This window comes from Lagenorhynchus albirostris, chromosome 19 (assembly GCF_949774975.1).
Source record: "Lagenorhynchus albirostris chromosome 19, mLagAlb1.1, whole genome shotgun sequence".
Lineage (NCBI taxonomy): Eukaryota > Metazoa > Chordata > Mammalia > Artiodactyla > Delphinidae > Lagenorhynchus > Lagenorhynchus albirostris.
The window spans coordinates 56,518,368-56,544,845 of record NC_083113.1 but is presented as its reverse complement, the minus strand read 5'-3'; the positions used below and the strand labels follow the sequence as shown (position 1 = coordinate 56,544,845).

Genomic DNA, 26,478 nt, shown 5'->3' with positions numbered 1-26,478 from the left:
TACTGTGGCTACATTATGGAGATTACAATCAATAGATTTTCGGAAACGCCACTTCCCTGTGCAGGGGAGGAAAGGGTGGAGGCCTTCACCTCCGTGAGTCACAGAATATTCCAGGCAGGGGGCACTGATAACCCGGGGCAGGAAGGGTTGGCTCACCGCTGCGTCAGTCAGCACATCCCTGCCATAGGGGATGAGGAGAGTGCCTCAAACTGGAATCTCTCACACCAGGAAAGAACATGAGCTTTACTTAAACAAAGGTCTTTTGTCTTTAACCGGAACAGGTGCACCATGGGCTGGAGCCCAGGGACCAAGGAACCAAAACGACATCTGGAAGCCCTCTGGCTTGTGAGTAGCAAAGGGGAGGATTCAGGAACCCCATCTGGTCCCCTCACTGGCCCCCCTCCCGGGGCTCTTCCCTGCTCACACCTCGGGGTTCTCCACCTGTTAGATTTTTGTTTTGTTTTTGTTTTGGCCATGCCGCACAGCTTGTGGAATCTCAGAGCTACATGACCCAGCTTCTGACAGGATCTAACGGGTACTTTGGAGATACCCCTTCTTTTGTTCTGATGCAACATCCTCCCAAAACTCAGCCAATTAAGGTTTGGGCAGATGCACGTGAAACCCACTCCTTAGACAAACACATTGCGGTACATCCACAGAATGGAACACCCGCCACTCGGCAACATGAAAGGATAAAACAAATCGCCGATTCCCTCCACAACACGGATGAATCGCAAAGCACTGTGCAGAGTGGAAGAAGGCAGATACCCAAGTCTCCGTGCTGTGACGGCTCCACGTATATGAGATTCCAGAAAAGGCACGATTACGGGGACAGAAAGGAGGTCAGTGGTTGGCAGGGATGTGGGTGGGAGCTGGAGGGAGGGGTGCGGACAGCAAGAGAGCATGCTGGGGTGATGAAAATGTTCTCTGCCTGGATGGTGGTGTACATTTGTCAAACCACATCGAACTGTATACTTTGAACAGGTGGATTCTGTTGTGTGTAAATTACACCTCCAAAAAGCTGAGTTTTAACGAGCTAGTTCTAAAGTGACCCACGGAAAGCGTAACAGATCAAGTACAAGAATCAAGGAGCTGATTCCAAGGGGACCAGTGGCACCCAGCTTCCAGAGCTCTCGACGGATCTAAGAGGCCAAGAATGACAGGTCCCAAGGTCTGTCTGGGGGCTTGGGAAGAGCCTGGTGGCAAATGAAGTCAAATACTCTCTCCTCCAAGTGGAGGTGACCTCGAGAAGGGCAAAGCCATCTTTTCAGTTACATTCCCAGAGCGGGGCCCTGGGGCCTGGCTACACACGGGGCTCACCCAGAAGCTTCTAAAGATGTGGCTGTCCTGCTGGGCCACGCCCGGAGATTGGGACTTGTTCTTTTAATGCCTCTCAGGCAATTTCAACGTGCAGCCAGGGTTGCGAACGAGGGGTCTCAGGGAGAGGTCAAGTGGGTCCTTGACCTGGAGCACAAAGCGACTGACTTCCTGGGTGGACACACACCAGGGCCACGTCTAGAACTCAGCTGTGCGTGGCTCCGGGCAGTGACCCGCCACCCAACCTGGCCCTCCTTCCCTCGGCCCCCATGTTTGCCAATCCAGATGCCAGGGAGCCTTACCTTGGGCAGTGGGTTCCCGGCTTCTCATATGGGCAGAGCTGGGCCACGGTGGTGTAGCAGTCCAGGTCCTGCACTGTGAATAGGAACACGTAGGGGAAGGGTCAGGTCACGGGCAAGCCTGGGCCTCAGGCTACTGGCCTGTGAAACAGGCTGCTGGACAATGGGTCCTAGGGGTTCCTTGGGCCCCCGAACCGGGATGAGAGCTGGGATGAGGCCCCAATGCTCCTGGCACCTCCCCCAGGGACACTCTAGGGATGAGATAAAACCCAAGGCCCAAGCGTTTCTACAGGTCGAAGGTGTCATCACCCTAAACAGTTGCTCTGTGGGGCGAGCAAACTTTTCATTTGCATCGTGCTCTGCCACCTGGAAGCCTCTGCCTCTCCTTTACCCTGCTGGAGCCTCATGGCGGGTATTATACCAATTATACAGATGGGGAAACTGAGGTCCAGAAAAGCTAAGAGACCTCCTGAGGCTGCACAGGACATGGTTGAGGGTCCACGTTTCCGATTCCCAGCCTAGAGCTCTTTGCTCACACCCTTCCCAAGGGGCAGGTGACTCTTTCCTTCAAGGTCACATGTTGTGTTTTAACAACAGATGTAAGAAAGCGGTTCTAATACTGGCCACCTGTAGTCTCTGACAGCCCGTCCTTGTCCAGTCCAGGGCTCGGCAAACTCTTCCTTAAAGAGCGAGAGGGTAAATATTTCCAGCTCTGTGGGCCCTATGCCATCGTAGCAGGAACCAGCCACAGACAATGTGGAAAGGAATGGGTGCGGCCAGGTGCCACTAAAACTGTATTTACAAAACAGTCAGCAGACAGGATTGGCCTTGAGGGCTGTAGTTTGCCCACTCTTGGTCCAGCCGATCACTTGGACGGGCCAGGGGTCTATGCAGCAAGGGGATTGGTTCACTACCCCAAGGGTCTGCTATACAATGGGATGCTGGGGAAATCACTAAAATGAGGTTTAGAAGTCCACTTAAACGTATAGAAGACTATTCTTGATATATTATTATTTGAAAAAAAAATCAAAAAATCAGTTTACCAATTCCATTTCAATTTTTAAAAACATATCAATGCATACATTACCAATGTATATACTCTTAATGCAGAGGGAAAAGAAACACTACAGATATCCACCAAAATGTTCAGAGTAGTTATCTCTGAATGGTGGAATTTAGGTCTTGTTTTCAACAATTCTCTGTATTTTTAAATTATCTGGAATAAACAGGCATTACTTTTGTAATAGGGGGAAAAGCTGCTATATGCTTTTTTTGTTTTTTTTTGGTTTTTGTTTTTTTTTGCGGTACGCAGGCCTCTCACTGTTGTGGCCTCTCCCATTGCAGAGCCCAGGCTCTGGACGCGCAGGCTCAGCCGCTCCGCGGCATGTGGGATCTTCCTGGACCGGGGCACGAACCCGTGTCCCCTGCATCGGCAGGCGGACTCTAAACCACTGCGCCACCAGGGAAGCCCCTGCTATATGTTTTTATAAAGATATCTAACCAGATATTCTTGTAACCAGGGCAAATGACAAGAATTGGTTTCCCAAAAGAAGAAAGGGTCAGTGGGCAAGAATCAAGGAGAGGGCCCAGGGGAGGGTGCTGGGTGGGGCACCCTGGCATCCCCACCTGCCTGAGACTATTCCAGTCAAGTGCCCGGTCTGGGCAACCATAAATCAGACCCCAATTCTGGTTACAGTGTGCTCTCCCGGGGATGCATGCCACCCTGCCAAATGAACATCCCGGAGGCCATACAAAAAGCTGGGCCAGAGACAGCAAGTATGGGCCACGGACTTCCCCACGTTTCCCTCTCTTGTCCATGGCAGACATTACTAATCTATCAAGCTCCGTGCTCTGCTGAGCCCAGAATGAGGCCTCAGAATCCTTCTCAAAACGACGCTCCAGGTAGCCACTATCGCTCACTAGAAATTGACACTCCCTATGCAACCTATTAGCTACTCTAGACCCAGGCATTAAGGTCATCTTCAGTGTTTTCCTCCTTCTTTATATTGTTCAGTACTTTACAAAGTTTCAACAGTGCTCTCATAAGCTCTCTGTGACAGTCAGCTGGGAACCCATGCCTGTGTTTCAGGTTAGCTATCTAGGTCCATGGCCAAGTTCAGATTTTTTTTTTTTCACCGTGCCCCACGGTTTGCGGGATCTTAATTCCCAAACCAGAGACTGAACCTGGGCCACAGCAGTGAAAGCGCCAAGTGCTAACCACTGGACTGCCGGGCAACTCCCCCTAACTTATGATATTTAAAAAAATTAGTTAAAGGATCGACCTCCTCAGGAACCTCTTAAACATGTTTACAGTGCTGAGAAGAGCAACATCAGCAGACACGGTAAACATTAAATCAATAACTAAGAGGAATGCAGTTCCAGGGAGACCCAAGATAACCTGCGTATTGCGGTCATATGAGAAAAGACTGGCCGGCTTACCTTTTACCTTTGACACTGTGAAGGAGCTGGAGGCCTTGTATTTGCTGTAAAAGGAATCATTAGGTAAATGCAAACAGAAACGTGTCTGAAAGTACACGCTTGTTCCTGCACTTATTTTATTTACGGCCTCAACTTTACATTTTTCTACTTGTTTCCCATCAGCCTGAAAGCCCTTGGGACATTCTAGAGCAGGATCTAGAATGAGAAGGTTCTAGAGCAGGGCTTGTTAATCTTCTTGGTGCCAAGGGTCCCTCTAGCAGCCTGGTACAGCCTACGGACACCTTCTCAGAACGATGGTTTTAAAATGCAATGATAAATTGAAAAGATTAGAAGGAAATCAGGTATTATTAATATCATCATCAAAGTATTAAGACAAATGTGTGTTAGCGTCATAGCTCTGCATCTTTATCAACGTATTGAAAACAGAACCTAGCGGCAGGTCTTCTAACTGCTGTCATTTGGGGATCATGACAGCAGAGACGGTTTCAAGGTGTCTCCATCACGTGGATGCCTACCCGTGAGAAAGTCGCTGGCCCTACGAGTGCTACTCAGACTGGGGGCTAACACCCATCAGGGAAGAAAATACCACATTTCAATGAGAGGTGAGTGAAACTGAAGTTTTAATTTGCTTTGCATTCACACACTCCCCGACTCTAATTCTAAGACGTGAAGAACCCCACTCTAGATGTAAAGTTGGCCATTGGAAGGGACCAGAAATGGATTCAGGACAAGGGTCCCAGGCAATGCAGGACCTGAACCCTTGGTCAAGCCCACAGCTCCACCGGTGGTGGGGCGGAGCTTCATCAAGGCTGGGGTTGAGGTCACGCAACCGATCTCTCCATGAATATTTTCTTTGCTTTCGTTTAAACTTCCTTGCTCTTTTTTTGTTTACATAAAATCCCCAGCTAAGACAGAAGAAGGAATATTGCAACACTGCCCGAAGAACCAGGCCTTTCGAAACAGAATGACTCATGTAGTGTTTGAAATGTTCTGAGTGGCCTCACTAGTTGGAAGGGACATGGACGTGCCACCTTGTAACTATCACAGGAGTGTCTGCTGGGTGCCTTCCTGCTGCAGACCCTGGGATGGGCACTGACACGGGGGTCCCTGACATGCTGCCTCGTGGTGGGTTAGCTGGGTGTCAGCCCCGGGTCCTGCCGTGGCCCTCATTTATAAATGAGAGTACTGCCACCCCGACGGAATGAAGAAGCCAGCCCAGGTCAGGCAAAGGGAGAAGTCAGAGCCGGGTCTGTTTGACCCTAGAGCCCCCAGTGGGTCCCACCAGCTCCTGGTCACCTTATGCCTCAGATGCCATGGACAGATCAAGACATGATCTCCCGCAGTTCTTCACGGTCCCCCCAACCCCATCAACCCCCAAAAGTCAGAATGGCGAAGATGGTCTGCCCCATCAGCCATCCACATACCTTACATGAAAAACACCTTGCAAAAACAAGTAAGTATATTTAAAAAATGAAAGCCTCGTTCTCAGGGGGAAAAAAAGTGCCAATCAAGAATTAGCCTATGGGGTGGGATACGGAGGGTGGGAGGGAGGCTCCAGAGGGAGGAGATATGTGGATATCTGTATATGTATAGCTGATTCACTTTGTTATATAGCAGAAACTAACACACCATTGTGAAGCAATTATACTCCAATAAAGGTGGATATAAAAAAAAGAATTAGCCTACAAACTCAAAGATACCATCAGTCATTACTGATGTGTCTGAAGAGTTCTCAGGGACAAGGAAGGGAGAAAAAGCAGGATTCAGAACTCAGATTGCAAGGCTATGCTTTTGAAGGTCATGTACGTAGATTATCTCTGGGAAGTGGGAATGAAGAGATTAGTATTTCTTTATTTCCGTTTTTCTGTATCTTCAAGGCTATGTGTACATTTCATAATTAAGAGCAGTGTTCATTTTAAATACGCAATAAACTTTCCTAAAACCTACAAAAACAAACAAACAAGAAACAAAACTCAACCACATTAAACACACACACCGAAACCCACTGGGATTAAATAAGCTGAACGGCCAATAGGGGCGATTTCTGAGTTATGGGATTAAGGTCATCTTCAGTGTTTTCCTCCTTCTTTATATTGTTCAGTACTTTTCAAAGTTTCAACAGTGCTCTCATAAGCAGAAAAGAAGTCTTCAGGAACCCTGATCACCGCATAGTTACCTCAAAGACTGCACGCCGTTTCTCTCAGACTTGACGAAAAAGGGGACCTTCCCATTCCTGGTGACGTCCACCAGGCCTCCCTTGTCGTCCAGGACCCCGTAGTGAATGGCGGCCCGGCAGATGCTGGACGCCTGCGGGGGACAGGTCAGACTGCAAGTAAATCTGAATTCATCTTTGTCTGCGATCATTTCCAGAAACATCCAAGATGTTTGTCCTCAACCCACAAAAAGTCGGGCCAAGGCTCACCCCACTTCTCACTCTGGCTGCACTCTATAACACGTCTTTGTTCCAGGGGGCGCTTATCTCTAAGAACTCATCTGAGTTGCTTTACAAACTAAGAACAGGGACAAACAGCCCTTTCTCCCCATCCAGTGGAGCATTTAACGCTCGGCCTAAAATGGAGACTGGTCTGCTCGAGGGTCATCCCCAGTTCCCAAAAGTGGCTTCACAAGTTTGTGACCCCAGAAACACACACGGATCCGCTCTACAAAAAGGGGGGTTTGACTAAGGAGCGGAAAGAAAATCTGTTCACCTGAAAACCAGCCACCTGCTTTTAAAACAGAGACAGGAGTCCACACAAGCCATTTAAAGAAATGCTGGCCATACTTACGCTTTCATAAAAAAGAGTCCCAAAGATCTTTGCCCTGTGGTGCAGGCAGCCTGCTGGGCACTGGTACCTGATGGAGAAGAAAGAAGATGATTTTCAGAGGTAAACATGTTCATGAAACCTCATCGTGAATTTATTGGGGTTTTTCCCTTCTATATTATTATATATAGAAAAGCGTCAGTGATATAGCATGCATTGTTTTGGAGCAACTCACAATTCACCCAGGCTGAAGTTTCTAGTCACACAGACACAATTAGATTCAACTTGACCTCCTTAAAGACTATTTTCATGTGCTTCAGGTTCAAATTGAATAGATGGACAATTCTATGAACAGATAGACAATTCACAGAATAAAGACAAGACGCTTCAAAGGCACCAAAAAAAAAAAAAATCCTCAGATATCAGTCACCAAAGATGTGCAGACTGAAAGGAGTTGGCATTTTCCAGGCATCAAGGGTTTTTTAATCGAATAAAACTAAATGATGGTGATCATGTTCACAAACAACAGTTAATCTTTCCAGAAAGACTTCAAAATTCATATCCCTTAAACCATAAACAAAACGAAAAGACAACCTCTGCACTGGGAAAAAGTATTTGCAAATGATGCTACCGACAAGGGATTAATTTCCAAAATATACAAACAGCTCATACAGCTTAATATTTTTTAAAAAACCACAGCCCAATCAAAAAATGGGCAGAAGACCTAAATAGACATTTCTCCGAAGAAGACATACAGATGGCCAAGAGGCACATGAAACGATGCTCAATATTGCTAGTTACTAGAGAAATGCAAATCAAAACGACAATAAGGTATCACCTCACACCAGTCAGAATGGCCATCATTAAAAAGTCTACAAATAACAAATGTTGGAGAGGGTGTGGAGAAAAGGGAACCCTCCTATACTGTTGGTGGAAATGTAAATTAGTGCAGCCACTATGGAAAACAGTATGGAGGTTCCTCAAAAAACTAAAAATAGAGCTACCATATGATCCAGCAATCCCACTCCTGGGCATATATCCAGAAAAGATGAAAACCTCTAATTTACAAAGATACACGCATCCCAATGTTCGTAGCAGCACTATTCACAATAGCCAAGACACGGAAGCAACCTAAGTGTCCATCGACAGATGAATGGATAAAGAAGATGTGGTACATACATACAATGGAATATTACTCAGCCATAAAAAAATAATGTCATTTGCAGCAACATGGATGGACCTAAAGATTATCATACTAAGTGAAGTAAGTCAGACAAAGGCAAGTATATGATATCACTTATATGTGGAATCTAAAAAAATGATACAAATGAACTTATTTACACAACAGAAGCAGACTCACAGACATAGAAAACTTAAGGCCGCCAAAGGGGAAAGCGGGCTGAGGGATCAATTAGGAGTTTGGGATTAACATATACCCACTACTATATACAAAACAGATAACCAACAAGGACCTACTATATAGCACAGGGAACTGTACTCAAAATCTCGTAATAACCTATAACGGAAAAGAATCTGAAAAACAATATATATATGTATAACTGAATCACTTTGCTGTACACTTGAAACTAACACAACACTGTAAATTAACTATGCTTCCATTAAAAAAAAATTCATATCCCTTAATTCTTGAATCTCCCAAGTAAAAAGACAGAAAGTCAGACCTCCATGTTACTCCAACCATTTGTAATAGGGAAAAACTGTAAATAAGTCAGCAGGTGTCAAAGGAATAGCCAAATATACTTTTGTGTGGCCAAATGTCAGAGTATTATGCAGCCACTAGAAATGAAGTTTTTGAGGAATAGTTATTGACTTTGGAAAACCTTAAGTGAAACCAGTAACACACAAGATTGCATAACAGTATAGAGTAATCAGTGCACAGAAACTACATAGAATGGTTACTGACATTCACAAGATTGTGGGACACTTATTCTTTCCTTTATACTTTCTTTTGGTTGTTGTTTTCCTGAATTACAATGAACAAGAACACCTTTTAAAGTCAGAAAAAAAGTCCAGTAAATATTATTTTTGTCAAAGCACCACGTACAGAAAACTGATGTGACAGATGGCGGGACGGCTTCCAGGAGCTGCACCGTGAACGTTCTTGTGGTCGCAGGTGGGCTGAGTTCTATATCTTGACTGGAGGCATCTAACAGCCTTCATGTGGACAGACCCCTGCCTTTTCCGTGCTTGGGGAGGGTCCCACTACCCCCAACCCTGCAGCTCTTTTGATGCTAACAACGAATGTTCTCCAGACTTGTCATTTGTTCCCATTGAATATTCAGGCGCGATGCTCTTGTAACAAGCCTGCGGTTCAGAAAGGCACATCACCACCAAGGGGCAACTCGGGAGCGTCCCGGGAATCCCAGACCCCTGAGTTTGCGGAGTGGAGACCCCTTCCGGTGCGAGGGGACAGACGGTTATTCCACCACCCTCATTGCCACGTCTTGCTCATCTCACCAACAAAGTGCCTGGTTCTACTTTCGTAGTACTTGCTGGCCCATCGCCAGCTGCTCGTGGGATGACGTATGAGCCCCTTGAACATCTGATCCTGGGCTGCTCTGTCTGTCCCAGGTCACTCCTGCCAAAGTCTGAGTGATGCATTGTCCTGGCAAACCAGATCACAAAGTCCCCATGGTATAAAATAGGACCCTCTCTTTTAGGTAATACCATATACCTTCTCTTTTAGCGTGTGCTTTAAAGAACACGATTCACGGTTTCCCTGGTGGCGCAGTGGTTAAGAATCTGCCTGCTAATGCACGAGACACGGGTTCGAGCCCCGGTCTGGGAAGATCCCACATGCCATGGAGCAACTAAGCCCATGTGCCACGACTACTGAGCCTGCGCTCTAGAGCCCGCGAGTCACAACTACTGAACCCACGTGCCACAGCTACACTACTGCCCGTGCTCCGCAACAAGAGAAGGTACCGCGACGAGAAGCCCGCGCACCGCAACAAAGAGTAGCCCCCGCTCGCCGCAACTAGACTAAGCCCGTGTGCAGCCACGAAGACCCAATGCAGCCAAAAATAAATATAAATAAAATAAATAAATGAAAAAAACATAAAAATGCAATTCAGCTTTAGATGAATGGACGCCAGAATCCATAGGAAGAAGAGTAAGGGCCCCTCCACCGATAACACAGTTTCCTGCCGTGAACCTGAGGACCTATGTAGGGCCGCTACATCTGTTGGCCACTCACTGCCAGAAGGCGCAGCCCAGCAGCTACGTTGCCAAAACCAAGCTTGTTCTTCTTGGCAGGTGTTTTTCAACATCTGAAATGGACGATACTAAGTGACTCCCGTCAGCTACATGAATTTGTTCAACGCTCTTTGTCTGGTGGGGCCCCTCGGGGAGCAGGCCGACTTGGATTCCACAGCAGCCGTGCTGGACCCGTCCACGGCCACACCTGCCCTAACGCTGCCGCAGCCCCAGTCGTCCCCGGCACAGAGCTCTGCGCTAGCCTGTGCTAGCTCTGGGTAACCCCTTCATGCAGGGAGATGGGAGGGAGCCCCCAGCCTCACAAAAACGTCGGTCAGGATCTCCCTGTCGGTAGCACATCTGCTGCTAGCACATCTGGCATTTCTACAAATGTAGATCAGCTGACAGACCACGATGTGACCCAAGACCGAGAGCAGGTGCTTCAGAGGGCTGTAGGCAGCGAGACAGGGATGGGCCAGGTCTTACCTGTTGCACGTGGACCCTTTACACTTGTCCTTCATCTTGGTGTCACACTTGACGACTTGGGCTAGGAGAGAAATGCAGAAATACTTGTCAAGGCAAGAAGCGGGAAGATGAGTCTGAGTTAGAAGACCCCATCCCCTGCTCTGAGGAACTCTCTGGAACATTCTGGAATCCATGTCATAATGAAAACAAGAGCATGGCCCAATGGCTGCAGGCTTAGGGTGAGGTTCAGATCCCAGCTCCTCTTTCTAGTAGCACTGTCACCTTGGACACCTTACTTCCCCTCTCTGAGGTTCAAATTCTGCTTACTAATGGGGATGAGTACAGTATCCACCTCCAACGGTTGCTGTGAGCCTGAAATGAGAAAGTAAATGTAGGCTTGGAAGGGAGCCTGGCACACTAAGTGCCCCATAGCCTCACAGGGCTCTGGAGGGCGAGCCTTGTCCAGCCCGGTTGGCGGGCACCCAGCCATTCTCACCAGTGTCGTCTCCCCGCCCCCAGCCAAGATGACTTTGCCAAGCTTTCCTTTTTGGTGTATTTTATAGGGACATATCAGAATCTTGCAGTAGTGTCACAGTTTGACAAAAAGACATATTTCTTTGTAACGTTACATTATTAAAGAAAAAGAAACAACTGAAGCGTTTGGAATTTCTGGACAGACAAGAACATCAGTGTATTTCCTGGTCAAAGAAAGCCACAGCTGACTAAACAGGCAGGAAGCCCAGGAGAAAGACATCTGAAGGCCCAGAGGATAGAGACTAGTGGGGGCTGAGGGCAGGGCAGCTGACAGAACAGCAGAGGATTTTTGAGAAAGATGGGCATGCGCTGGCCTCCTCACTCAGGGGTGAGTCCTGTTTTATGCTGTGTGAGGTTTGGAGGGAAAAGAGAGACACCGGTGGGCAGAGAAGCCACACTTGGTGCCGTGTCTGTAAGAAAATGCCCTCCAGAGCCTCAACCCTTCACTAAAGGTGCCGCATACACAGGTGAGCAGCGGAGGGGGTAAGCGGAGCCCGGCAGGGGAGGGCAGAAAGAAAGGAGCGAGCCCTAGCAGGCGAAGCGTCTTGGGAGACCGGGCAGAAGAAAGCGCGACAGAGGTGAGCGTGAGAACACTAGGCATCTGGGGACTTCCGGAAGTCTCTGGGAGGACATCCAGCTTCCGGCCTTGGGGGGGGTGTCGGAGGCAACTTGATGGTGAGCTCAAAGCACAGCTGACACTGGGTGGCCCCCGTTGACTGCATATAATCCCCACAGCAAACTGACAGAGCTGCAACAGCTATGGTAAGGAGACGTTTGAGGGTAACAGATGACAACGTTGACACACAGCCCAGGAGCTTTGTCCCAGGTCTAGAATCCATGGCCTTGTTCCCCAGTAGTTGCTGCAGTTCTCCTTTGTCAAGAACACAATGCCAGGCTTCCCTGGTGGCGCAGTGTTGAAATCCACCCGCCAGTGCAGGGGACACGGGTTTGAGCCCTGCTCCGGGAAGATCCCACGTGCCACGAAGCAACTGAACCCGTGCACCACAACTACCGAGCCTGCGCTCTAGAGCCCGCGAGCCACAACGACTGAGGCTGCGCACCACAAGTACTGAAGCCCGCGCGCCTAGAGCCCGTGCTCCGCAGCAAGAGAAGCCACCGCAGTGAGAAGCCCGCGCACCGCAACGAAGAGTAGCCCCCGCTCACCACAACTAGAGAAAGCCCGCGTGTGGTAACAAAGACTCAACACAGCCAAAAATAAGTAAAAAAAAAAGAACCCAATGCCCCTTGTAAAATATGGACATATGAAATGCACAGGTCCATATCTCACTGATTTAAAACAATGCTGACAGAGGCATCACTGCTCCCACTTTATGGATGAGCACATCGACTCTCGAAGAGTCGGGTGACTGTCCGAGTCACAGGGCTGGTGCATGATGACCACGGGAGCCGGGCTCCACGCTGCACGTTCATTCTCCCTTCGGGAGCCAGGCACTTCCAACAGGAACCCAATTTTAGCCCAAGTTCTCTTTGAAAGGACAAGAGAAGGTCTAACCTTAAAATACCTGCCAGGGGGGAAAAGGCCACCCAAGCACAGCTCCTATAATGCTTCTTTTGAAATGACTTAAAAATATCATTTTTTAGAAACATCTTCAGGTTGTGCTTTTTGCAAGCTACACCCCACCCTGTTCCCTGCTGTTTGTCGACTTGGAGACCTCTCAACCCACCAGTTTCCCTCCTCTGCCCACCCCGAAGAAAACTGCCCCCTCCAGAGGCGGCTGGCAGAGGGCAGAGCCCCACTCACTCATGTGGTTCACGGCAGGGGCTTTCTTGGGCTTCGTGGGTCTGATCACCCTCGGCGGGACCCAGATGTGCTTCTCTTCAGGAATGGGGGCCACTTCCACCTCGTTCATCTCGTCCGTTTCAGGTTTCTGGTCGTATGTCTCTTAATAGGGAAGAGGGAGAGAAAAGCAACATGCTGGGATTCAACCAAAATGCATTTAGGAAAAAATAAAGAAGCAATTTGGAAACTAAATTGTTGTTGTTCGAGGTTTGGCTTCACAAAGGGTCATTTCAGTGGCAAAGAGAAAGTTACCTTTCAGGACAGTGCTGGCCAGGTGGAATTCTCCCCGCCAAGGGGCGGTGGATGGCTCTCTGGTCACTGTGTTTGCTTTGGACACAAGAGCGGCTGGGCTGACCAGAGGTTAGAAGGCCCTGGCGCCCATCCCTGGATCATCAGAATGGTTTCTTGTCCCGTCTCTGCCCAAGGAAGCAGCTTCAGGAAGCCGCCTCATCCTCTGACCCCAAACCGTAGCTGTCTCCGCTGAGGTGCCTCTGGCCCTAGGTTCTCACTGGAGGAGGGGTCCGCCTCATTTACACGCCGTCATGGCACACGAAGACCCTCGTCAATGGTCTTGGACCCCAATGCCCCTCACCACCAGCACATTCTGCTTCCTTCCCCACTCCTGCAGGCCAAGATCACTTAACCTTTCTCTGCACTGAAGTTTCGAAGCCCAATAACATTGGAACCATCATCTAGAACGAGCCAAAGACCCAACACTTGGTTAAAACACTTAGTTCTTCGGGTCCCAATATTTTCCCCACCTAAATATGATTATTTCTCCAACCATGACCATGACCTTCATGTTTCAAAACATTCTAATTCACCGAATACATTGCATTTATTAAGCATTAGTTTATCTTCCAGTTTTCATCATGAAAGTCAACTATTAACCACTCACTGTGATGTGTAATCAGGCCAGCTGGATACCAAAGCATAAATTCCAGCCAAAGTAGAGCAAAGTATTGCTGTTTGGGTTTGCTTGAGCACCCTTATCAAAGATGAATCAGTGCGCATCTCTGCTGGGGGACCCCCGCCTCTCCAAGGATGTCTGTGGACCCGAGGTGGAAACCCCTGCCTTCCAAGCTCCTCCAATGAGAAAAGACAACAGATGTGTTTGGGTAAAGAACGGTTTCAAGGAGCAGAAATGAAGCGCCCTTGCAGCCTCTCTGAGTCAACGGATTAAAATTAAAGTCCCATCACGTGTTCACCAATCCCCAGCCTTATCCTTACTTCTTCTGAAGAGCAACAACTTTTCTCCAGAAAGCAGACCAAGGGTCTGCGTTGATACAAGACATTCAAGAATATGAAGGGCAAGTGACATCTTCTCTGATGCTTTTCAAGGCTGGGATGCTCTGCAGCTGTTTCACTGGCCGATTCATCACGGCACAACCACTACCCTGACTCATAGGAGGATGGACAGGATTTAAGCCGGAGAACAGCAACCCTGAGTCCCAAGTTCATTATCAGAGCTCATGGACCTCCATGTACTGCTCCTGGACAGCGTGCTCACCACCACCCACCTCCCCCACCAGCTGGAAACTCCCTGAGGCCAGCAGCCAGCCTGCTTCACACCACACTACACCCAGCTCCCAAAACATAGTAGCTGCTCAACAAAATTTGCTGAGTGGAGGATGATCAAAATGCCCAACAAATTCTGTCTTGGAATTCTTTTGGGGAAAACAAAAAAAAATAGTCCCAGCAAAGCTTAAAGACATCCAGGAAGGGAATTCTGAACACATCATTTGTAGCCAAACGCTATAGGTGAAATCTTTATGAAGATGCTGGGTTTGCAAATACCACTTGGGACCCAGCGGCCGTCTCTTGTCTGTCTTCCCGTCAGTGTGGCTATTCATGTTTGTCCTTCACTGAAAGCCAGAGCTGTCTCTGGAATAAGCTGGGTTTTCTTCCACTGGCCTTTAGGATTTTTATACCTCATAATCGTGGCTTTATTTAGCCAAATATAGTTGGGTAGAGCAGTCTAAAGCATTTGAAGGCTCACTATTTAAGAAAATGGGTAGACGGTCCTCGCCCTCAGACACACACATGAAAAGTGGAATGCTTACCCAGAGGACGGGCTGTATTTGATCACATCCTAATTAAGATCCCCTGTGGGGATCAGCACAGGCCTGGGGAAATTCCGTGCCCAAGTTCGCGGCAAGGTTACCCCGTGCACCGTCCAGCTCCGGACCAGGGGTCTCAAGGCACACAGCATTGCTCCATCATTCTGCAGACTCCCGCCTGGTTCCATAAGTGGGGATGAAGCTCTCACCTCATCCTCTCGTTTCCCTGGGAGGCATGAGCAGCTCCATTTTACAGACGGGAAAACTGAGGCTCAGAGAGGCTATGTGACCTGCCCAAGCTCACACAGCTGAGAGTCAAATCACCTTTCCCCAAAGTCCACGCCCTTCCTCGCCACACAGGGAAGGGCTGGAATCTTCTCTTACGGTCTATCCTTATCCCTGTTCCATCTCCATTAGAGGTCAAGGCCTTGCCAGGAACCTCAATAAATGCTTATTAAGTAGCTTATGCAGATAAGCTGCTTTAGAAGAGACTTTCTGCATGGTTAGCTAAGAAAATCGGGACACCCACCAAGTGAAGTTGGGCATTTTCCACCAAAAATAAAGAAACAAGTCTAGGAGGCTTCATTGGGTGGGTTAACCAGCATCTAGGCTATCTTTGTGTGCATTTGTTCTTCGAAAATGACCCTCTGTGGATATCAGGGGTATATTTGTTCAGACAACATGCAGAACACACCTGCTACGTGGCCCTGGAGGCCCGGGAGTGAACCAGCAGTTGTAACTACAGGTGAATCAAGTGCAAGGAGAGTCTGGGTGCAGTAAGAGCACGGAGGCAGGTGGGCTGCCTGTCTGTGGACTCAGGGAAGTCTCCCTGGAGGAGGTGTGACCCCAGAGCTGTGTTTCCCGAGAAGAGAAGGGGTGTGCCAGGATCCTGAGATGGGTGGGGCCCCCAGGCTGGGAGAGGGCCCCCAGTACCTCCCAGGTGAGGAAGAACCCCACGCCAGGTGGTAAGCGCAGTCATACCTCCCCACTCCCACCTCTCCAAGGAAGTAATGAGCTGTGTCCATAAGGCACCATGTGCAGGCTGCTGTCCTAGCAACTCACATCCTCCGTGTTGCATCCTTCCAGCAAATCCTCTGCGGGAGAACGATGTCGTCGCTCTTACAGATGGGGAAACCGAGGCTCAAAGAAGGCAAGCGGTGTGCCTGAGCACACACGTCCAGGAACGCAGAGACACCCCGCTCTGCCTGCCCTGCACCCGGACAGCCTGCCTTGTGCGCACGCGGAGCCCCCTCCCAATGCGAGAACCAACGGGGAGCCCCAGCGGGCATCCCTCCCTCACGGTCCCAAATCAGCACTCAGGATCTGATGGGGGCATTTGCCCTCTGGGTGACTGGACAGCAGCCACAGGACCTGCCTGAATGGGGATTTGCGGCCTGATATGCCTGGAGTGTCAGCTTGCATTCTTCTCAGCCCTCCTACGACCCCCAGGGGCTGACACATCACCCCATTTTCACACAGGAAGACTGAGGCTCAGAGAGATGAAATGCCCTGCCCAGGTGCTCACCGCTGGAACAGGTGGGGTTGATATTCCTCAGGCAGGTGTGCCGAACTCTAAAACCCACGCTTATCCCACGAATTCAGGAGTCAGGGTTGGGCTATCTGGGAATATTTCACTAAGGACAGGTGTGGGCACCTCCCTCTCAAAGAGAGTGAAGAGGTGTGTTGCCTGAGAGGGGGGGGGAGAGCAGGAGAAACTCCATCTAACAAAAGCTTACAGAGCCCCTGCTGCGTGGCAGGCACTGCCGGGACCTGCACACCCCTGTGGGCCCTTCTGCCTCACAGTCTCGTGACCGCGATGCCTCATCTTCCAGGCCTTTGCACATGCTGTTCCGCCTGCCAGAAACACCCTTCCCTTCTCTCATTGCTAGGCCATGTCCTCTGCCTCAACAGCCGCCTGCTTGGGAAGCCTTCCCTGACCTGGCTGATGGTGGATACTCCTGCTGTTAAGCCCTGAGGCATCCGTTACGGCCCCTGAAAGATGCGTGTCCCTCCTCGGGGCAGTGGCCCCGCTGGACCTCACGTTCCCGAGGGCAGGACGCTGATTGTCGGGTCCCCACAGGCATCCCCACCCCCATCCCCTGGCAACGTCCTGGTACACGGCAGGCGCTCAATACCTCGCGCCAAATGCACCGACTCTCTCATCTGAGCCCAAGATACGTCACGGAAGGCTTGAGGCATCATACCCATTTTGCTGATGGGTAGAGTGAACAGCTGGCTTGAGCGAACAGCCTCCAATCATGCAGAGCCAGAACCAGAAGCCTAATGTCCAGACTTTGGGTTGAGCCCCCTGAGTTCCCCCGGAGGCTCAGCCACCCGCATATAACTCACGACCCAGGGGACCAGCACGGACTGGACTCTCAGATCCTTGCTTCTGCCCCCCTGCAAGATCCCCACGCCCTCCCCTCAGTGGGCAGAATCAGTAGCGAACAGCAGGCCTGGGAGGGTCTGGGAGCCCCACGCTTCACCCCGGAGCCCACGGGACTGATCCTGCGTTTCCCCCCCAGTCCCACCTCTCCTGAAAGACCCCTCTCAGCCATTACAAGACCTGTCAATGGAGCCACGGGAAAAAAAACACACCTCAACCTCAAAAACACGGTCAGCCCCTTGGCGGGCTCTGCTCCTTCTGGGACGGAGCCGGAGGAAACAGTCCCAAGTGCGAGGAGCACGTGAGGCACGAATAACGCGCATTATTCACAGGAGCGGGGAACGTGGGAACATTCTGAGCCGCAGGCAATAAGCAAATGCTGGCATCGCCCGAAAACACGGCCTTTGAGAGCCTTTGAGAGCTCGGCTTGGCCTGAGCTGTGGGGTAGGGGAAACAGGTTTCTGACGAGTAAGGGCCGGACGAGCTGCACACGCGGCTGGGTGGCCTGTGGGGGACAAGGACGGGCAGGAGGGGCTCTGACAAGCCGCGGAGGCGGCCCCTGCCCGGCCTGCAGCTGGCCGGACCATCAATCACGTGGCTGTTTTAAATTCCTTGTTTGTTGTCTGTTTTATACCAAACTCTGAGCATCAAGAGAGCAGGGATGCCTCCCACGGGAGACGCCCACTGGGGGGACGTCCCAGGGGCAGCCGTATCCCCGGGGAGCTGGGGCTGAACCCTGAGTCCAGAGATGGGGAGGCGAGGAGGGGAGGGCCGAGGGGGAGGGCAGGAGGGACCAATTTCCCCCCCAAATTGTCCAACTTCCCCGTTTCACGTCAGCCACTCTGTGACTCAGGGACTGGAGGGGACGCCCATTCCAAAGGGTTTTGAAGTCGTTTCCTACCTCGGTAACACAAGTTGTTCCTGCAGCTGCCTCCGTACCTGGGCGGGCACTCGGAGCAGGGCCGGCCAGCTCTGTAGGGGGCTTCTCCGATCCAGTTCCCCCTGAGGACAGACCAGAAACCCCGTCAGGGGGCCGCCACGCCAGGGCCCGGGGGGCTTCTCGCTCCTTTCTGGAGCCTCTCGGGACCCCAGACACGGTCAGGGAGGAAGGAAGGTGTGAAGGGGGAAAGGCACCTGCCCTGAGCCCCTCCTGTGTACAGAGTCTAGAGAATTCCAGAAGAATCCCAGTCGGGAGCTACAAAGCATCCTTCTCCCTGCACCTTTGTCCTGTGGCCTCACGCAACTCTGAATGCTGTCAGCCACCCCCAGTCCCAGCCCCGATGCCTCTGCGCTGGAAGCTGCTGGGATCCTTTGAAGCCATTTCTCAAATGAGTAAAGGTCAGCGTGTTCCAGGGAGTGCCTCGTGTTTACCACGTACCTACCTGCTCACTCCATCCTTCCAGCACCCCAGGAGGGACGTGCTGGAGTTCAATCCTTTTTCAGAAGAGGAAACTGAGGCTCAGAGAGGTTAAGGGACTTGCCCAAGGTCACACAACAAGGGAGTGGGAGGGCTGGGATTTGAACCCAGGCCGTGGGGCTCAGAGCCTTTGACCACACTCTGCTCTCGGGGCTGGGACCAAGGTCCCTCCGCCATCCGCCTCCCTTTGAAGTTCCCAGGGCAGGAAAACCAGAGGCCGGTCGGTGGGATTTCTCCAGGGGCCAGGTTGCAGGCGGTGAGTGCAATTCCCAAGCCCTTCTCCCAGCACCTGGGCCTTTAGCAGCACAAGCCGGAGAGGTGAGTGACTGGGAGCCAGTCTTCGTGATCTGTTCTAGAAACTTCCTTCATGGGTACCCTGTCACCTGTCTGTCCACTCAGGAAAGAGACTGGCGGCCCCGATCCTGGGCCAAGCATGGCCGAGCGGTGATGAGCAGACTCCCGGGGCTGGACGTGGCCCTGCCAGCCGGGTGAACCCAGCCAATGCCCCTCGACCCTGAGCCTCTGCCCCCTTCTCTGTAGTGGGGTAACCACGGGGGGTGGTCATGAGATGAAGAGGGCGTCTGTGTGGATGCCTCAGACTGGGGCCAGCCCCTGGTGACGGCAACATGCTCTCTGAGCATTTGCTAAATCAACATCCTCATTGGCTGACGTTTTTGACAGCTGTCCAGGGTGGCCAAGGAGGGGTCCTGAGAGTGATGGCCGGGAGACAACTGCAGAAAACACACTCTCTGTTTGGCCCCGGACGGCTCAAAATAGCGGAACGGCATCACCCAGGGCCACGCGGGCATCGGGCCTGGGGATGGTGGGAGGGCGGCTGGGGGGTGCTGTTATAGTCTGCACCCGTGGATGGAAAATAACACCCCCCACCAGGCTGCAGACCCTGCCTCGCTGAGCACCTCGGCCCCACGTGCAGGCTGGCTAGGGGCGCACGGGGGGCTTCGGGATGGCCCTCCCAAATGGACCATCACCCGGCAGACCCAGGGGACCCCAGCACCTGCCCTGTCACCGGGTGGGGCTCAGTAGGTTTCTTCAGACACTCCGGGCCTCCCAGACAGGCTCCTCCCCTCCCCCAGCCAAGTGCACCAGCACAGGTAGCTTCCACATTTCCTCAGCGACAAACCAAGTCTCCCACACAGCTGGAGCAGCAGCTCTCCGGGTTACCGGTCGTGGATGCGGGCTGGGGGCTAGGCGTCTTGTAGACGGGCACCCTCCCCGCTCCCAACAGCCCCAGGAAGTGAGCACCCTACCCCCACCCATGAGGCCGTCAGGGCGCAAGACCACCCCACCCCACCCCCTCCCAAAGAGACCTGAGCCCAGACACCACCCCAGGGCCCACCCTCTCAGCCACTGCCCCCTGCATGGCCAGGGGCTCAGACTCTTGAAGAAAGAGGCTTGTGGACATCATGGAAAACCACAAAGACATCTGAAAAAAAATGCCCACCGAACACACAACACCACGGACGAACCTCCCAGACACGGTGTTGAAAGGCAGACGGCAGGCACAAGAGGGCATATCTGTCCATTCACAGGAGGGTCCGAACCAGACAGACTGACCGATGGGGAGGGGTGTCAGAATGTCAGCCACTCTGGGGGGCATGAGGGAGCCCCCCGCTTCCAGCCTGGGGCCCTGAAATACTCCCTCCCTTGACCTGGGGACTAGTTACACAGGTATACATAATGCATATACACATGCATGGACTGAACGTGTGTGCCCAGCCCCCGCAATCCGTATGATGAAACCCTAACCCCCCAACGTGGCTGCATTTGGAGATGGGGCCTCGGAGGAGGTGATTAAGGTTAAATGAGGTCACAAGGGTGGGACTCTGATAGGATTAGTGTCCTTATAAGAAGAGACACAGAGAGCTCAATTCCCCCTCCCTCTCCCTCCCCCTCCAACCCCCAGCACACGCTGAGGAAACGCCATGTGGAGACACAGGGAGAATGTGGCCATCCATGAGCCAGAAAGAGACTCCTCACTAGAAACTGACCCTGCTGGACCCTGATCTGGACTTCCAGCCCCCAGAGCTGTGAGAAATAATGTGTATTGCTCAAGCCACCCGATCTGTGGTATTCTGTTACGGCAGCCTGAGCTGACTAATACATGTCTATATGTGTGAAAATTTATCCAGCTGTGCTCTTAGGATTAGTGTACTTTACTGTACACAAGTCATTATTTTTTCAAGAAAGCGGTAAAGACTAAATAAGGGAAGAATGGTATTTCTGGTTGGATCTTCTAGTGTATTTTTTAATATAAAGACTTAAATCAAATGATTCCTCACTCCCCACCTGCCACTCTGCAACGAGTTCCACCATGGGGACCACCTTACTGCTCTTCCATGGGGCTCAGGTCCCTCCCATGGATGACGTAACCCCCCTGCCCTCATCCCCATGGGCTGCTTGAGACATCATTACCACAGGCGTCCCAGATGGTTTACGGAGAGTTTCTATTTTCCTCCCAACCTCAGCGATTCCCTCTTCATCCTACCTTCTCACGGCCACTCCTGATCCAACCCAGTAAATGAGGTCATTCCTGTTTCATGCAGTCATGGAGAAAACATGCCTCAAGGGCACACTGCGTGCAGGGCCCAGTGCTAGGATGGCGACCAGCCCAGTGGCCAGTGTGCAAACCATAGGCTATAACTGGGTGAGCCGGTCTCTGAGAATCAGCACACACTTGTCTGATGAGCAACGGAGGTGAATGAGTAAAGAGATAAGGGACACACTGATGACATCAGGATGCTGTCAAGAGGAAGTGGGACTATGACCTAAAGGTGTGACGAGGTCCCTTCTGGGAGGGGAAATATAAAGATGCAAAAACTAGGGCTAGCATGAATACCTATTTTCTAGAGTGCTATCTGCTGCGTATTTTCAGAGAAAAAGAATCTCTATGACAGACCCCACTGGTTGCCCAGCCAACTACTCCTGCTTCTGACTTATTCAAGTAGCCCCAGGGGGTGACGTGCAAAGCCAACTGGGGCGATTTCATTGGTCAAAGCCAACTGGGGCAATTTCATTGGTCAAAGCCAACTGGGGCACTCTTGTTCTCCCTTGTCCATGAGTGGTCTAGTTCTGGCCAATGACATAAGGAGAAAGTGGGCCAGGGGTGAGAAAAGCCTAAGGAGACAGGCCTTTTCTACCATTCTCTTCCCTTCTGTTTGGGAAGATGTGATGCCTGGTGCTCTGCAGCCATCTTGGGACCATGAGGAGAGGACAATACAGCAAGAAGACAGAAAGTTCTCATTGACATGCTGAGCTATTACGCTAACCTAGATGCACCAACCTCTAGATGCCTTGTTATGTGAAATAATAAAGAGATTTTACCACTGAAGCCAGTTTCAGTTGGGTCTTCCATAGCAGGCGAACACACCCCAACCCATAAAACCACGTCACTTGTTCTTACTTTGGAGAGTAATTGCAGACGAGGTAGACCGCATTCTCCCAAACATCTCCCCAGACATTCATCCTCTCGCAGGTGTTCACAGCACAGCCAATCTTGGTGGTTGTGGCCCAAACTATCTGAAAAGATGACATCCATACATCTGAGCTCAAGGGACCAATGACCAGGGTGATATAATCTGGTCTGGATCCACAAGGTGCTTGCACTAAAGGGGTGTGTGGTGAAGAGGTGAAGGACCAGATTCCTCCCCTAACCCATTAAAGATCCACACATTCCTTTAAAACAAAAGCAAACAAACAAAAAAAGAACAAAAAAACACACAAGGAAAATTCCCCAGCAACGTAAAGCTGCCATAGGAGTTTCTAGCGCTTACTCTCAGTTTCCATATTTGTGAACTGGCCACAAACAGCCTGGCCCACCAGCTATACTTTGAGTAGTGCTGAACTAAAGGAAAAACTTAAGGCAATGATAGAGCAGAGGTTTTCTGACTGGGCAACAGTCCCACAGGGCCAGGTGAGTGACAGTGTTTGGGGGTGCCAGGCTGAGGTCACACCTGATCTTCAGCCTTACCTGTGTGTAGTGGGTGCACATGGCCCCAGAGCACCTCTCTGGACACCAGGGGTTGCACTCGTGGGGGTAGGGGTAGGTGTAGTCCTTCACCTCGTCATACCAGGACTGCACGTGGAAGCCAGGAGAGCGATACCTGCAGGGGCAGATCAGCTTGTTACGTGCCAGCCACCAAGCACCCAACGACAGAGACCCCCGCTGGCAGCAGTGCCACCCATGGGGCAGCTGGAGGGGGTGCTTCTTTGGGCCAACAGCCCCATATCCCACCCAGTATCTGTTAAAAGTGCTTAAAACCCGAATTGGCCTCCTCTGGGTTCCAGGAGTGTCCCTGGGTGACCTACAAGCCACCAGTGTGTGTGGGAAACTTTTACCTGGCTCCCGGTGAGTTCTTTTTTATGTTAATAATTATGTATTAATTTTCACGTACGTTTGGGGAATCCCATATTTCACAGATATTACCGCTTAAGAACAAATCCCATATTTCACAGATATTACTGCTTAAGACAAAACTGAAGGTGCAAGTCCATTTACAGTCAATGTAGAGAAAAACAGTAAGTAGATAACTGAACAGATCCTGCCCAGTTAACTGAACTGTGGCAGGGGAGGGTCTGGAAGTTGGGAAACAGCTGGCTATGGCGGACAGGGCAGACAGGTCCCTGTCTCTCTCTCTCTCTCTCTCTCTCTCTCTCTCTCTCTCTCTCTCTCACACACACACACACACACACACACACACACACACACACACACACACACACACACCCAAAGAGCAGCCTAAAGCCTCACGTTTCTGTAACGTCATGACCAGCTTCGTTCCTTGGCTGCCTGGGGACCCGAGGACTCAGACTCAAGGAAGAAAATTCATTCAAGGCACAGGAACCCACAGGTGTGCAGAGCCCTGCAGTCAGCTGGGCAAACCCTTGTACCAAGCTCCCCTTCGGGATTTTATCACCTGAGCCCTCCCTCGTCCCCAGCCCTGAGGAGCACGCCCCCAGCCACTGTTGGTGGCCACCACCCCCTCGCTTCAGCCCTGTCCGCCAGGTTGGCACCGGGAAAGAAAATAAACCAGATTGGAACCCCCCGTCGCTGTCACCAGCAAGTGTCAACAAAGCGGTTTCAATAAAGAGAACAGATGTGGTGGCGACTGGTGGCTTCTGAGGGCACCGTGGGGACCCGGGTGGTTAGAAGTCTTACAACGATTACTGTCAGGACCCAGGGAATGGTGGTGGTCGGTGCCGTGGCTGGAGAAGCAGCCTCCCTTCCTGGAGCCAGCTCGGGGAAAGAGACACACACAGCAACAGAGCTCTAGGGACACAGGGAACCCATCACCAGTCTGTCTATTTCCCTGGAACCTCACAGCCAGGCTGGGGTGGTTTTGGAAAGAGAACAGTTGGCTGCAGAGGGGCCTTCAGAAGAGGCTCTCTTTTGTAAAGTGAGTTGGCAATATTCATCCAGAAGGGGGACAGTCTTTGTGCCCTGGGACCCATCAGTCCTACCCCTCAGAGTTTTCCTACTGAAATCATTCAAATGAGCCAAGGGGGAAAAGAGAAAAAAAAAAAAAAACCTAGCTACAAGAATGGAATGGCTTGGGCTTCCCTGGTGGCGCAGTGGTTAAGAACCCTCCTGCCAATGCAGGGGACACGGGTTCGATCCTTGGCCAGGGAAGATCTCACTTGCCGCGGAGCAACTAAGCCCGTGCACCACAACTACTGAGCCTGCGCTCTAGAGCCCGTGCTCCACAGCAAGAGAAGCCACCGCAATGAGAAGCCCGCGCACGGCAACGAAGAGTAGCCCCCTCTTGCCTCAACGAGAGAAAGTCCACGCATAGCAATGAAGACCCAACATAGCCAAAAAAAAACCAAATAAATTAATTAATTTTTTTTAAAAAAAAGAGGGGCTTCCCTGGTGGCGCAGTGGTTGAGAGTCCGCCTGCCGATGCAGGGGACGTGGGTTCGTGTCCCGGTCTGGGAAGATCCCACATGCCGCGGAGCGGCTGGGCCCATGAGCCGTGGCTGCTGAGCCTGCGCGTCTGGGGCCTGTGCTCCGCAACGGGAGAGGCCAGAACAGTGAGAGGCCCACGTACCGCAAAAAAAAAAAAAGAATGGAATGGCTAAATTCCAGTCTGTCAACTTCATGGCCCAAAGGCAGCCTTGACGAGGTGATAACCATGGCAACTATGTAACAGAAAATTGTTTGATATCGTATGAGAAGGAAAAAAGAAAGAATTAACAGCTGTCCTGGCCACAGTTACAGCTACGTGAAAACATGCCGGCCCACAGCCAGATGCAGCCCAGAAGCCCAGGAACACGCAAATTGCTGAACCAGGGCAGTGGATCGATGGGTTTGGTTCCCTTTAGACATTTTCTCTTAATGCTGTCACAAGACTGACTTCATAAAAAGCAGAAAAGAGTGCTGGGTTGCTGTGGTTCCACGAAGTCACCCCTCTGGACACACGGTGACACCTGCCCAGGTCTTTCCCGGACGGGCACTGGCTAAAGGAAGATGCAGCTACTCGTGGCCCCATTACACTCCCCGCTTAAAGAGCTGGAAATAGAGTAAACAGGCGGTTGAAGGCAAGCAAACCCTGACGTGTACTTTGAGGGGCTGTTTTCAGCCCCGGCCCAATTTTCCATAAGTGCGGCTCAACGAAAGCAGACCCTGGGACCCTGGGCCCCCGTTCGGAGGACTCGTGTGCACAGCACGTGGTCAGTGAGTCTTAGCCGGTCAGAAGACATTTTGTCCATTTCCTCTAAGGCAGCCAGGCCCTAGCCCGGGAGGGGCTGCCAGCTGGCTTGGGGGCTCGGGAATGTGGCCCGGTTGACCCGGGGGAAGGTCCATGGACGACATTTAACAGACACTGTCAAGGCCCTGGAGGTCTGGCGGCGTGAGCGAGACCCTGTTCACAGGTAGGGAGGGGGTCACGGTGGCTCTTACCTGCCCCAGTGCACGGCCAGGTTCTGCCCGATGGACACCAGCAGGCTGTTGGGCCCATGCTCCCAGATGCACTCCTGGGCCCAGGCCACCGCCGACTTCTCCAGCTCTTCATCCCAGGTCTGCAGGGGGACGAGAAATGGGCACCAGGAGGTCAGGGTCAGGGGTGGGTGTAAGAACCCAAACCGCAGAGACGCCCCCAGCTCAGGCCCTGGGAGACCCCGAGGGCCGGGCTTCGGCTTCCGCGACACTAGACACAGGGACTTTGTGCCTGTCTCCGATGGGTTCCTTGCTCGGGAGGTGGGAAGTGGCCGGTCAGCAAAGAACCTAGAGGAGCCCCGATCCTCAGAGCACCTGCTCGGCCACTAACTTGTCGGGGACACTGGCAAGTCCCTGCTCTCAGCCTCAGTCTCCTCATCTGTGAAATGGGAGGATGAATAAATCCTGGAGACGAATGACGGTGATGGCGGGGATGGTTGCCCAATGGTGTGAATGTAGTTAATGCCACTGAATAGTGCATTTAAAAATGGCTGAAATGGTAAGTTATATATTACGTATATTTTACTATTATATATATGTATATATATTTTTTTTTAGGTAGCAAGAAATGCCTTCAACTCGCCCAGTCCTGTTACCCTCCAACACAGCCCTCCCTGAGTCAGGGGTCTGGGCCAAAGAATCTGCAGCCCTCTTGCCTCCCAGCTGGCCCAGGGAGCACACGTAACTCCTCAAGAAAGAACACGGTGAACAAGGCAAGTAGGGTCACTTCTCTTCTGCGGAGGAACAGATGCCAAGCGGCCCTCCCAGCTGCGAGCCAGCGGCTGTCCCGCCCCCTCCCGGAGTCTTGGGGAAGATGCTGCAGCTCATGG

General features: G+C 51.4%; 1 protein-coding gene across 1 annotated transcript in view; it reads right to left on the bottom strand.

The window, feature by feature from the left end:
* Nucleotides 1–26,478, bottom strand: part of CRISPLD2 (cysteine rich secretory protein LCCL domain containing 2) — a 67,389-nt gene that overhangs the window by 19,684 nt on the left and 21,227 nt on the right. Inside the window, exons 3-12 of the mRNA XM_060130590.1 lie at nucleotides 25,613–25,731; nucleotides 22,685–22,817; nucleotides 22,118–22,233; nucleotides 18,181–18,281; nucleotides 12,795–12,935; nucleotides 10,520–10,580; nucleotides 6,842–6,908; nucleotides 6,232–6,362; nucleotides 4,056–4,099; nucleotides 1,620–1,692 (exon numbers count right to left, since the gene is read on the bottom strand). Of these exons, the coding sequence (XP_059986573.1) occupies nucleotides 1,620–1,692; nucleotides 4,056–4,099; nucleotides 6,232–6,362; nucleotides 6,842–6,908; nucleotides 10,520–10,580; nucleotides 12,795–12,935; nucleotides 18,181–18,281; nucleotides 22,118–22,233; nucleotides 22,685–22,817; nucleotides 25,613–25,731 (986 nt within the window). The remainder of the gene's footprint in view (nucleotides 1–1,619; nucleotides 1,693–4,055; nucleotides 4,100–6,231; nucleotides 6,363–6,841; nucleotides 6,909–10,519; nucleotides 10,581–12,794; nucleotides 12,936–18,180; nucleotides 18,282–22,117; nucleotides 22,234–22,684; nucleotides 22,818–25,612; nucleotides 25,732–26,478) is intronic.